Below are 12,376 nucleotides of genomic sequence, written 5' to 3'. Positions count from 1 at the left end.
CCACTCTGTTTTGGTTGCTGTTTTGCTGCATTTGTGGCTTTGGCTGTAAAATTTACAGACTCTAGCCCATGATTCATCTTTAATTTAATTTAGCTTCATTGTTTTTACGTAAGACACAAAGCAAAACACTGAAAACATACCTCTGCCCTGCCCTCCTCTCTTGGCAGAGAAGAAAACCTCGTTATAAAATGTTCATAAACAACTCTGATAGTAAAGGATGTACCTTAATGTGTTCCTGGAGCTGGGCCTCATGCTGACGGGACAGCTGCTCGTGCTGACGCTGGAACTCTGCGATGAGGATCTGCCGCTGGATCTGCTGCTTCTGCTTCAGGGTCAAGAGCTCCTGCTGCAGCTGCTGCTCGCGCACCGAGGCCGCCACCATGCCCCCACCAGCCTGGCCTGTTCCTCCGATGGGTCCAGGTGACTGCTGGGCGGGAGGGGATAGCGAGGAGACCTGCTGCTGTTGCTGGTGATGGTCCACGCGCAGATCCATGGGGATGGCAGCTGGAGGGAGACGGATGGGCAGCGCAGAGTTGATGTCCACTACAGACAAAGAGAAAGACAGATGAAGTGCTTTGTAGTCACAGCGAGTCGCTGGTCGAATATGAGACTGGTTATCGAGGATTATGGGTCCAACTTCCAGTTGGGCATTTCAATTTTAAGGCAGAAGCGACTGCAAGCCCTGTCATTTCTGGGCATCTGAATATTTCCAGTGGTTCTGTATCATGACTTAACCCAGATTCCAAACTGGGATACAATAACAAAATGTGTGATATCCAGTGCTGTGCAAGTCTTGGATTCATCGCTCCATTAGACAACGATCTTCCGTCCACTACCCGTTGGTACCAGGATGGGATTAACAAATTGTCTCCCTTACAAGTACCTACACATGTTATATGTCACCGGAAAGCTAAGATTGACCAGTTGACCTTTAAGGTCCGTGTTGCCTCGGTTGCCCGTACCTGCCGATATGCTCTCTACAACATCAAGAGAATCAGACGTACCTGACAGAACACACGACCCAGCTGTTGGTTCAGACTCTGGTCATCTCACGCATCGATTACTGCAGTTCCCTACTGGCAGGTCTTCCTGCATGCTCTGTTAAACCTCTGCAGATGATCCAGAACGCCGCAGCGCGTCTGGTTTTCAACCAACCCAAATGAGCTCATGTCACTCCACTGCTAATCGCTCTTCACTGGCTTCCAGTCGCAGCACGCATCAAATTTAAAGCTTTGCTTCTGTTTTACAAAACAACAACTCAAACGGCTCCCGTCTACCTTCACTCACTAATCCAGATCTACACTCCCTCTCCACAGCTACGTTCCACCAATGAAAGACGCCTCATGTTACCACCAATACGTGGGACTAAATCACCAGCCAAACTCTTTTCCTCTGTTGTGCCACAATGGTGGAATGATCTCCCAAACTCTGTCCGCTCTGCAGAGTCAATGTCTACTTTTAACAGCAAGCTGAAGACTCAGCTCTTCAAGGAGCACTTCCAACTTTGTATAGCTATATTTAGTGGAAAGTTGGAGAACTTAGCCCAGTTCTTTTAAACATTATGGAATTAATTCTTTGTATTTTAACATAAGTAATATTGTGGGGTGGGAAAGAAGAAAACAAAACAAAACAAAAAAAGCCTGTAGCACTTAATGGAAGGACCTGCGTCCAAGTGGACAGTCCACCAGCACCTTCCTACGATGTCCTCTACTGTATGATTTCCTGCTTGTGTTGTTCTCACTCATATGTAAGTCGCTTTGGATAAAAGCGTCTGCTAAATGACTGTAGAATAGAAAAGAATAGAATAGAATAGAAAAGCTAAGATTATGGGGATTTATATGATGCATACAATTCCAGACCAGAAGCATAACTGTAGAGTCAATAGACACTTATTTCAGACCAGTTGCAATGGGAATTTATCTTTGAAGCCAGACTGGAGTCCAGTAGCAGATGATACTGCAGCAAAATGATCTTGTTACATCAGCATGGTTCCAGTAAAACGGTTGGTCCACAACTGGTCTTTTATCCATTCCAGTTTCAGGAGCTAACTTAAGGAGTTTAACCCTTTATAGGGCACTCAATGAAATACCTTGAAATTAGAAATTTCAGCCTAAAATTGTCCTTCTGGTATGAACCAAGACCTCCATTCTGTTGTTACATTAACAAAAAAAATAGTTTCATGCTGAATATAAGAGGAAATGAAGTGATCAAACATAGTCATTTGACCCATAAAGGGTTAAGGAGTTAAGAAAGACTTATTGAAAAATTCCTTGAGAACATGGCTTACAGATTCTGTTCATCTAAATCCCCTTTTCCAGTTTTCCTCTAACTCTGCCACCAGCTCTTTGGGAATCAGCTTGTTGACGTGTTTCATAGCAGCAGTTAACAGACAAACTACCCACAGATAAGACTTCAAATATTTTCTGAATAACTCTGATCCATTGAAGCGTTTATGGGTCAGCGCTAACAAATTCCTCCACAAACAATCGGATACGAGAACCTTCAGAAAGCCTGGAGAACCGCTGCTCAGAACCACTTTTATGGACTATAAGAGAGTCAGGATTTCTTGGAAGTCTATGAAAAAAAAAGGGAATAGCTTCTGAGTTGTGCAGAGTAATGCAAAGAGCTTTTATAGCCCTATAATTCTACACCTGCCCCATATGGTCTGATCATATCCAGTCCAGCATGTTCTTTAGCATTGGATCAGCAACTGGCTATCTATTGTAAGCTTTGACGCAAAAGCCACAATATGCAAAAGGAGGCAAAATCAAAACACGGTGCAAGGCCAACAGAAATGACTGAAGCACACTGACCCTGCAAGGCACATTGTGTTTTTATACTCGGTCCATCTGCAAGGTTGTGAAGCGGAAAAGAATGAAATAAAAGCTCTTGTATGATGAGCTTACCTGCTAGAAAACTGCCCAAAAGTCATTTAAAGAAAATAAAAGTATGTTTTCACATCAATAACAACAGTTTTGCACTATTAAAACGAAATTCCCTACAGCCTATGAGCGATGCTGCCGCTCCACATGAAGCCAAGCGGCGTCTGACAAAGGTTGCATTGAGCCCAGGAGGTTCACAACTTGTGCCGCAAATCACTGCACAGGAAGCCCTCCAATCAAGCAGCTTCCTCCCATTTAATCTGGATAAATAGGAGGCGATTGGTCAATTATTTACCTACATGTTTGCAGAGAGCCTAGCGATAACTTTGCGCTAATAAAAAAGCAAACATGGCGTTGGTGCCATGCTAGCTCGCAGCCAGACGCATCCTCACATGCAGCACTTTGAGAAGCGTTTAGGAAGAAAACAAACACAAAAACTGCAGATTTTTTTTTATCCTTCCCGCTGCTGTATCCCACATGTTCGTTTGGACCATTTCTTATTTGATGCACTTTTTACTGACAGATGCCACAAAGCCATAAAGCATTTAGTGAAGCTCCTTTTAATGGATCGCAGATGGAAGCTGGGAAAAAAAGCACTTTTCTTTTTCTGCCTGAACATCATCTTCAGCGCAGACGAACTGTAATTGCACCTCCAAACAGCTTCCTTTACAGATGAGACCGTATGTCGGAGACTTGCTTTGAAACTCAACGCAGCAGGTGAAACACTACCCCCTGCGGCTACTGTCCTCCATGCTGCAAGAGAGCCACGCAACAACATGCAACGGGTCCTAAAGGACTGCAGTCATGCGGGGGATGACAACAACATGAGTCAGTAGTCTGCGGACTGTAGTAGCCCGCTTTAACCCATCTAATTAAAAAAAAGAAAACTCGTCTTTCTGTTTCAGCCTGCAGGACATGAGGCTTCCCAGTCATAAGACGCCTTCTTCCCCTACATTTCCCCTCAATCTGCTCCCCCCCCCCCAAATGGACCATAAGAAAAGGACCAAAATGCTTTTTTTTTTTTTTCTTTCTCCACTTTATATAAATCTAACAAGCCACAAAGTGTTTAATCAAACGCAGCAGCTCTTTGGCACTTCTTGATAATAAGGATAAGCTCCGTCACAACATTCAATCCCACATCAGAAGATGAGAAATGACAGTTTTACTCTTATTTTCTCGTCTTAAACTTAATTCTTTCATACATGCATGTGTTTTTAAGACACTTTAAAGGTTTAATGATGGAAGTAAATGTCTATCTGATAGTTCATAAATATAAACCAAAGCAAAATCAAGAATAATGGACATTCAAAGATGAAATAAAGCAGGGAGAAAGACGCGTCAGGAGAGAGGAGGTTGTTAGAGTCCAAAGCGTTAATGTAAATCCATAACCCATCCCAGCACACACACACACACACACACACACACACACACACACACACACACACACACACACACACACACACACACTCCCCCTGTACAAAATGTTCCTCTTGCAGTATTGAGTCCCTGATATGACAAACACAGCCTCACACACTCATTGACAGTGACGCACAAAGCGCACACACCTCATCTGGCGTCTCAGTCACACTGGCGGCGCTAATTGCTCGCCACATAAGCGGGAGCTCCAGAAAGAGTCGGTGCTGTCGTTACCCATCAGCGCTCCCCTCAGCCTCCTCTCCTCCTTATCGATGCAGCTCCTCCTCCTCCGCCCCTTTCCTGCTGCTGTCAGGGTGTTACAGGGAATGGCAACGCGCTCCCGTCACCGGACGTCTCCTCATGCTCCAGGCCTCCGCCGCTTCTGGCTCGCCGCTCATCCCCTCCTCTTGTTTTAACCTGATGGGTGTCTCCCTCTGCTCCTCTCTTTCTCCTCCCCTCGTCCCTCTTTCGCCCAGTGGTGACATCACAGGGCAGTCTCAGGCATGCAGCCTGTTTATTCTGCAGCCCTCTGCTTTTCCAGGAACCAGCATCACACACACACACACACACACACACACACACACACACACACACACACACACCACTCCCTCTTTACTCCGTCTCCTCACCCTCTCTGCTCTTTTCCTCGCTCAACCTGCTTCTGGAGCTTCTCAGCCGAAGGAAAACCCTCCTCCCGCGGGTTTGCAGCGCATCGAATCCCTCCGTCTTCATCTACAGCTCAACTTGCATGCGTCCCACCCGCCTCCCCCGTCTCCCCCACCTCATAACAACCCCCTCCCTCTTTCTCTGCGTCGCTTGTGTGGTTGATTTCTGCACGCTCAAACTCCTGGCCTGGAATCTGCCGGCATTTCCCAAACAAATAAAACCACAAGATGGTTTCAGGTGAAGCAGGGTGAGGACTTTCCCCGCAGGGAGGCTCGGCCAGATGTTTACATGCTGCAGGATCAGGATAAAATCTACACACACACACACACACATATATATATATATATATATATATATACACACACATATACACACACATTTATAGCACCTTTCATGTCCAAGACAATTCAAAGTGCTTTACATGAAACATTAAAAGCATGACAGAAAAAAATCAAATAACAAAATTACAATAAAATCATGAATGATATGAAAATAATTAAAAGCAGAATTAATGAAAAGTTGATGTCCTGCATGAGAAAAGAAATGTTTTTAACCTGGATTTAAATGTTTCTACATTTGGTGAAAGTTTCAGCTCAGTTTGTTCCACTTGTTTGCAGCGAAAAGGCTAAATGCTGCTTCTCCATGTTTAGTCCGGACTCTGGTCTGTGGTCTGGTCTGTGGTCTGGACTCTGGTCTGGACTGTGGTCTGGTCTGTGGTCTGGACTCTGGTCTGGACTGTGGTCTGGAGTCTGGAGTCTGGACTCTGCACTCTGCACTCTGCACTCTGGACTGTGGTCTGGACTCTGGACTGTGGTCTGGACTCTGCACTCTGGTCTGGACTCTGCACTCTGGACTGTGGTCTGGACTCTGGACTGTGGTCTGGACTCTGCACTCTGGACTGTGGTCTGGACTCTGGACTGTGGTCTGGACTCTGGAGTCTGGACTCTGGACTCTGGAGTCTGGACTCTGGACTCTGGAGTCTGGACTCTGGACTGTAGTCTGGACTCTGGAGTCTGGACTCTGGAGTCTGGACTCTGGTCTGGACTCTGGTCTGGACTCTGGAGTCTGGAGTCTGGAGTCTGGAGTCTGGACTCTGGTCTGGACTCTGGTCTGGACTCTGGTCTGGACTCTGCACTCTGGTCTGGACTCTGCACTCTGGTCTGGACTCTGCACTCTGGTCTGGACTCTGCACTCTGGACTCTGGTCTGGAGTCTGGTCTGGAGTCTGGTCTGGACTCTGGTCTCTGGACTCTGGTCTCTGGACTCTGGTCTCTGGTCTGGACTCTGGTCTCTGGTCTCTGGTGTCTGGACTCTGGACTCTGGACTCTGGACTCTGGACTCTGGTCTGGAGTCTGGTCTGGAGTCTGGTCTGGAGTCTGGTCTGGAGTCTGGTCTGGAGTCTGGTCTGGACTCTGGTCTGGACTCTGGTCTGGACTCTGGTCTGGAGTCTGGTCTGGAGTCTGGTCTGGAGTCTGGTCTGGAGTCTGGACTCTGGTCTGGACTCTGGTCTGGACTCTGGTCTGGACTCTGGTCTGGACTCTGGTCTGGTCTTCATTTTATTTTACAAAATAAAATGAAGAAATCCATCCTGAGCTGCATATATGTAGAATGAACTAATATTTAGTGACAAGATGCAGTTTCTAAACTAAAAACAGAGTTTATATCTGGTTTTTAAGAGATCAGTTCCGACTGGCAGAAAAGATGTGTTAACCCTTTGTGCTCTGAGGGGCCACAGATGGGACATCAACACAACAACTTGAAGGGAAAACATTACACTTTATCCTTTAGATTGTGTTCCACATGATTGCTGATAAATATGAATTCATGAAGTAATTATGGCTGCTCCCAATTTGTGTCTAAGCTTTTCCCAATGCTAAAAATCTTAGTTGGCTAACTTTCCATTGCATTATTAGGTGGCACCACTGGTATTTTCCCATGTGCCTCTTGGAAGAAATGATGTATTTACATTTTTGTATATTAAAAGTCACATTCACGTCCTTGACAGCAGACGTTTCACTCCAATTTAACACGTTAGGTGCCAGAGTTGTTAAAGCTTTAAAGGCAAACTGTTTCTTTTAATATGAAGTCGAGTTTATGATGGCAGTAAAGTTCATCTAATATTGTAGTGTGGCATGACATATGTATTACATCCCATTATATTGGAATTCTGTCTTTCCGACTTCAGTTAGGTTAAGCCTGAGTTGTCTAAGCTTGGTGATTTCCAACAGAAGGATCATTTTTCCTGTCACTAAATGGTCTATCACAATCCTTTCCCGCCAGAATCAGAGATGGCTAATTGATGACAAAGTTCTTTATCAACAGTGGAAAAGCGTTGCAATATACTGTGTGCGTGCTCTGTAACCCACTCTGCATCACCAACTATGTGCGCTTCCTCATCGGCTCTCTGTCTTCTCTGGAAAGTGTTCTGAGGTTTTAGGTTTCTTTTAAGCTGGGTTCTAGTCCCTAAAGGGTTCATTCTGCCAATTCATGAACAGACTGAGATTAAGGAACCAGCCGAATCTACAAAACTGTGACAAAATTAGCTAAATTAGTCCATATTTTGGATAATTTGGGGTAACCTTGCTATCTAGTGCTTGCGGTTCGATAAAAGAACACTTTATTTACCTTTTAACGCCAAAATGCCTGAATTTATAATTATACAAAAACCAAAAAAAAAAAAAATACAGTGAAATAAAAAGGAAAGAATAACAAAAACATCAGATTGAAATTAATCATAACTAATTATTTATTACTGCGATGGACTGGCGAGCTGTCCAGGGTGTACCCTGCCTTTCGCCCAAAGACTGCTGGGATAGGCTCCAGCTTCCCCGCAACCCTGAATTAGATTAAACAGTTTGGATGATGAATGAATGAATGAATGTTTATTAACTGAATGCATAAAATAAAAAAAAAACTGGAAAAAGTTTGTCTTAAATTTGGTAAAATAAGTGGCAAAGTGTTAAAAGCTGAACATATGGTTCTAAAATGTGCCAAAGTTCGGCTTTACCTGATCATAGGTGGCCTTAGCAGAGATAATATTCACATATTGAACTAAAATTTGGTGGAAGTTTTGACATTTTCTTCATTGCTTTGCGCCATCTCCATGTATTCTTCACCAGTTACAACTTATGCTGATATTAGCAAATCTTTTAACACATCATTTTAAAAGGAAAAAGTCTTTGTGAAATGATCTGAAATACTTAAAAAGTCTCTAAATCTAACTGGTGACAGAATGACTCAATCAGCACTCGTCCTCCTCATGATGGTGTATTGATCAAGTGTGTGTGCATTACAAATGGAAGGATCAATGCATTTGTGTGTCTGAGCGAGGGAGTGGAGGGCGGGGCTTGGTTGAAGTGCTGCATGCAGCTAACACTAGACAGTAAACCATGAATATATTTATTATAAAAGTTCAGAAAATAGTTGACTATTTGCTACAAAGTGTCAGTACTGGCCAAACAAATTAGATTAGTTTACTATTTTTGGACCGTGGACGACCGCACACAACGGGGAACGAGTTGCTAACGGTTTGCTAACAGATAAAAGTCCATCGAACTTTTCTCTGTTTGTCTCCAGCTGTTGCTCTCGGCTTCAGAGCCTCCGTGTAAAACTTCGAATTTATGGAGAAAAAACTGAGCAAAACTCAGAGCACAGCGCATATTATGGTTAGCATGTTTGGATGGGTGTTGTGTTTACATCAATGGCGGTGGTTATGTTATGTTTTTCAATTTGGAATGAATAATTCGGAATTCAACCATTCGTAATTAACGTAGTTTTCTACGAGTTTACATGAAAATAATAATTCTGAATGAAGGTTTACATGAAACACGTCCTCACTTAATTCCTCTTCAGAGCGGCGGGTTGGGAAGGGTTCTGATTGGACAGAGGGTGAACGTGACGTATGACGTATACCGTAAATAAACAAAGTCGGCTCCCTGCTTCTCGTCTTTTCAGTCGTAACTTGTAAAAACTACATAATAAGTACCAGTTTCACCACTATTTCTATTATAAATGTGAAGTAGCAGCTAAACACAAGCATACTACTTCACTTTCTGCAGCAACTGAGAAGGAGAAGAAAGATAGACCACCGAACACGGGAGGCAAAACAACGCGCGTCATCGGGACAGGACGAGGTAACGAGCATGCTCAGAACGACCGGAATTAACTTAGAGCGGAATGAAGGTTTACATGACAGAGGAGTTAAATAGTTCGGAATTAAAATGCGAATAAACCAGACACTCGCATCGGAATTAGGTTTAAATCCAAATAAAAATTAGCATTAGGAATTAAGTGTTTACATTAATTTAAGTCTTTCAAGTGGAATTAAAACTCCCATGTAAACGTAGGAAATGCTCAGACATTTTGACACTTTCCTGCTTATGTTAAAAAGCCATCTCTGAGCTGGTGTAAGGGGGGGGTTTGACCAGTGTTTAAAGAGTTTTAGTCAAAGCAGGTAAGTCAGGGGTTTGTGGGATAATTTCCATACTAAATGAAGCGAAGGTGTATAGTTACATGTAAGCCGTTTTCAATGATAAACGAATTATTTTCATTGTTAAATACTTCTGGATTAAAACTGGTGAGTTGAAGTGGATGAAGAAAAAGGCTAAAAGTAAATTTTTAAACATTTTGGACAAATTAAACTAATGAATAAAAACACAGATTTGTCAGAAGAGCAAACAGTCATGAACCCAAAGCCTCCAACTGGTCACGCTACATAGATTCACCACATTAGAAGTTCAGTGCAAATCTTGCTTTGCTTGAGTTACCGTCAACAAACCTACTCCTGAATGTCACAACACACACAGCGCAAACTCAACTAACCATGCATGGCAGAAAGCGGGCAGGGAACAAAGAGCTATTAGAGTCTATGAGAAGCCTCTGGGACGAACCTGGCTGCCACTTGAAATAGCTAAACTCTCATATCACCACATCTCTGTCGACAAGCAGTGACGTCAAATGTGTACCTCGGTTTACTGATGTGCATTTGATACGGGATAATGAGGGGCCACTTGCTGCAAAACCAAAACAGAGGCAGACGTGCCGTCCCAAGGGAGGGCGGAGGAGCTTCCTTGAGAATTACACAACCAACAACTTTACCTGTTTGATGAAAGTAAGCTCCAGTTTGTCAAACTGGGGGCATGTGCTTTAAATCAGGAATCGGCTTTGATCTGATTCAGCTCAGACTTCTGAGAGGAAACACAAAGTGAAACCAACGGAGACCACACATTCACTTCCTATTTCTATTTGAGGGTTTCCTTAAGCTCAACAGGAAGGAGAAGGAACTCTCAAAGACGATTCATCATCCACACAAGACAAGAACCCATCATCCTTGATTTGCATTTATGGAGTTATTAAAGGTCCGTGTCTTCTTTTGTCTCCTGCTGGTCTATCAATCAACACATCTTCCATCTTCCTCCTTCATGCCCCATCCTCTGGCGTCCTTCCCCACACGCCATCTCCCTCCCACCTTTCTCTCCTCCATCTCCCCACAACAAATCACAATCTGTTTACAACCCCTCAGGCGCACTCCACAACTCTTCTGGCTCCAATTGCGAATCTATTTATACCAGACAATGCAGAGGGCTGGCGTCTCTGATTGGAGGCTCGGTTCGTCGACTATATATCCCACGGTCTGACCGCCAGAGCTCCACACTCATTAGGCTTAACAGATGTCATACTGAGCCCAGCAGAGCTAAAAAAGCTGCAGATCTTCTTTATTTTAAAGAGGTGGAAAAAGAACTCTGCATGGGTTTTACAGCGGGGAGGCAACAAGTTGCACATCTGTTGGTTGGGGAAAGCAGATGAGGATTGGTGTCTGAGCATGAGACGAGCAAGTTTTGCAGTGTGGGACGAGATAGGAGCTTAAACCTGCAGCATTGCGATCTACTGCAACCTTTTAGGAGCTGAGACATGGTATGGGAGAGAAGGGCGAGGCTGTGATGATGTGGGGGGGGGGCGGGGGGGGGGGGGGGGGGGGGGGGCGGCGGCAAGGCAAGCTCCTACTTGCCGCCGTCTTAATGACGTCAAACAGTCTGCAGCGCCGCAGCAACGCTATCGCTGAATGCTAAAACAGAGACGTAACAAGAGTTTGGGGCAGGTGAGGCGTGAAGGTTGAGGGCCGGTACGTGCCGAGGTCCATCTCGGCTTCTGCGCCGGAGCTTTAATCGAGCATGTCACACCTTGCTGCCCGGGCTGACGCAGGGAGAAGGGACGGAGAGAGAGAAACGCTTAAATGCAAAGCTGGGTTCGTTTCAATGAGAGCACGCTGTTCATTTTAAGCTGTCTATTCTGCATGTGGACTCCTGCTGAAGTGGTTTTTTTTTTCTTTTTAGCAAATAAAACTGTTTTATTTCTAGTTTCATTTGAAAGGCAAAAAGTGGAGGCATCAATAATAGGACAAGCTTTTTTAGGAAGAAGTCAACGCTGCACCCATTCATATCACACACCAGGTCATTTTACATGTCATATCAGTATAATGCCCCAAGTTGTGCCCAAATTTTACATATCAGTATAATATCCCAAGTTGTGCCCATATTTTACATTTAATATCAGTATAATACCACAAGTTGTGCCCATATTTTACATATCAGTATATTATCCCAAATTGTGCCCAAATTTTACATGTAATATCAGTATAATACCACAAGTTGTGCCCAAATTTTACATATCAGTATAATACCACAAGTTGTGCCCATATTTTACATTTAATATCAGTATAATACCACAAGTTGTGCCCATATTTTACATATCAGTATATTATCCCAAATTGTGCCCAAATTTTACATGTAATATCAGTATAATGCCCCAAGTTGTGCCCAAATTTTACATATCAGTATAATGCCCCAAGTTGTGCCCAAATTTTACATATCAGTATAATATCCCAAGTTGTGCCCAAATTTTACATGTAATATCAGTATAATACCACAAGTTGTGCCCATATTTTACATATCAGTATAATAGCCCAAGTTGTGCCCAAATTGTACATTTAATATCAGTATAATACCACAAGTTGTGCCCAAATTTTACATATCAGTATAATAGCCCAAGTTGTGCCCAAATTTTACATTTAATATCAGTATAATACCACAAGTTGTGCCCATATTTTACATATCAGTATATTATCCCAAATTGTGCCCAAATTTTACATGTAATATCAGTATAATACCACAAGTTGTGCCCATATTTTACATATCAGTATAATAGCCCAAGTTGTGCCCAAATTGTACATTTAATATCAGTATAATACCACAAGTTGTGCCCAAATTTTACATATCAGTATAATAGCCCAAGTTGTGCCCAAATTGTACATTTAATATCAGTATAATACCACAAGTTGTGCCCAAATTTTACATATCAGTATAATGCCCCAAGTTGTGCCCAAATTTTACATATCAGTATAATATCCCAAGTTGT

General features: G+C 43.3%; 1 protein-coding gene across 1 annotated transcript in view; it reads right to left on the bottom strand.

Moving 5' to 3' along the window:
• LOC306773751 (histone deacetylase 4-like) overlaps positions 1 to 12,376 on the bottom strand; it is an 82,971-nt gene that overhangs the window by 46,666 nt on the left and 23,929 nt on the right. Inside the window, exon 3 of the mRNA XM_079263650.1 lies at positions 224 to 543. Coding sequence (XP_079119776.1) covers positions 224 to 543 — 320 coding nt within the window. The remainder of the gene's footprint in view (positions 1 to 223; positions 544 to 12,376) is intronic.

This window comes from Telmatherina bonti (genome assembly GCF_933228915.1).
Source record: "Telmatherina bonti genome assembly, chromosome: 24".
In the NCBI taxonomy this organism is placed as follows: Eukaryota; Metazoa; Chordata; class Actinopteri; order Atheriniformes; family Telmatherinidae; genus Telmatherina; species Telmatherina bonti.
This window is presented reverse-complemented; position numbering and strand designations above follow the sequence as displayed.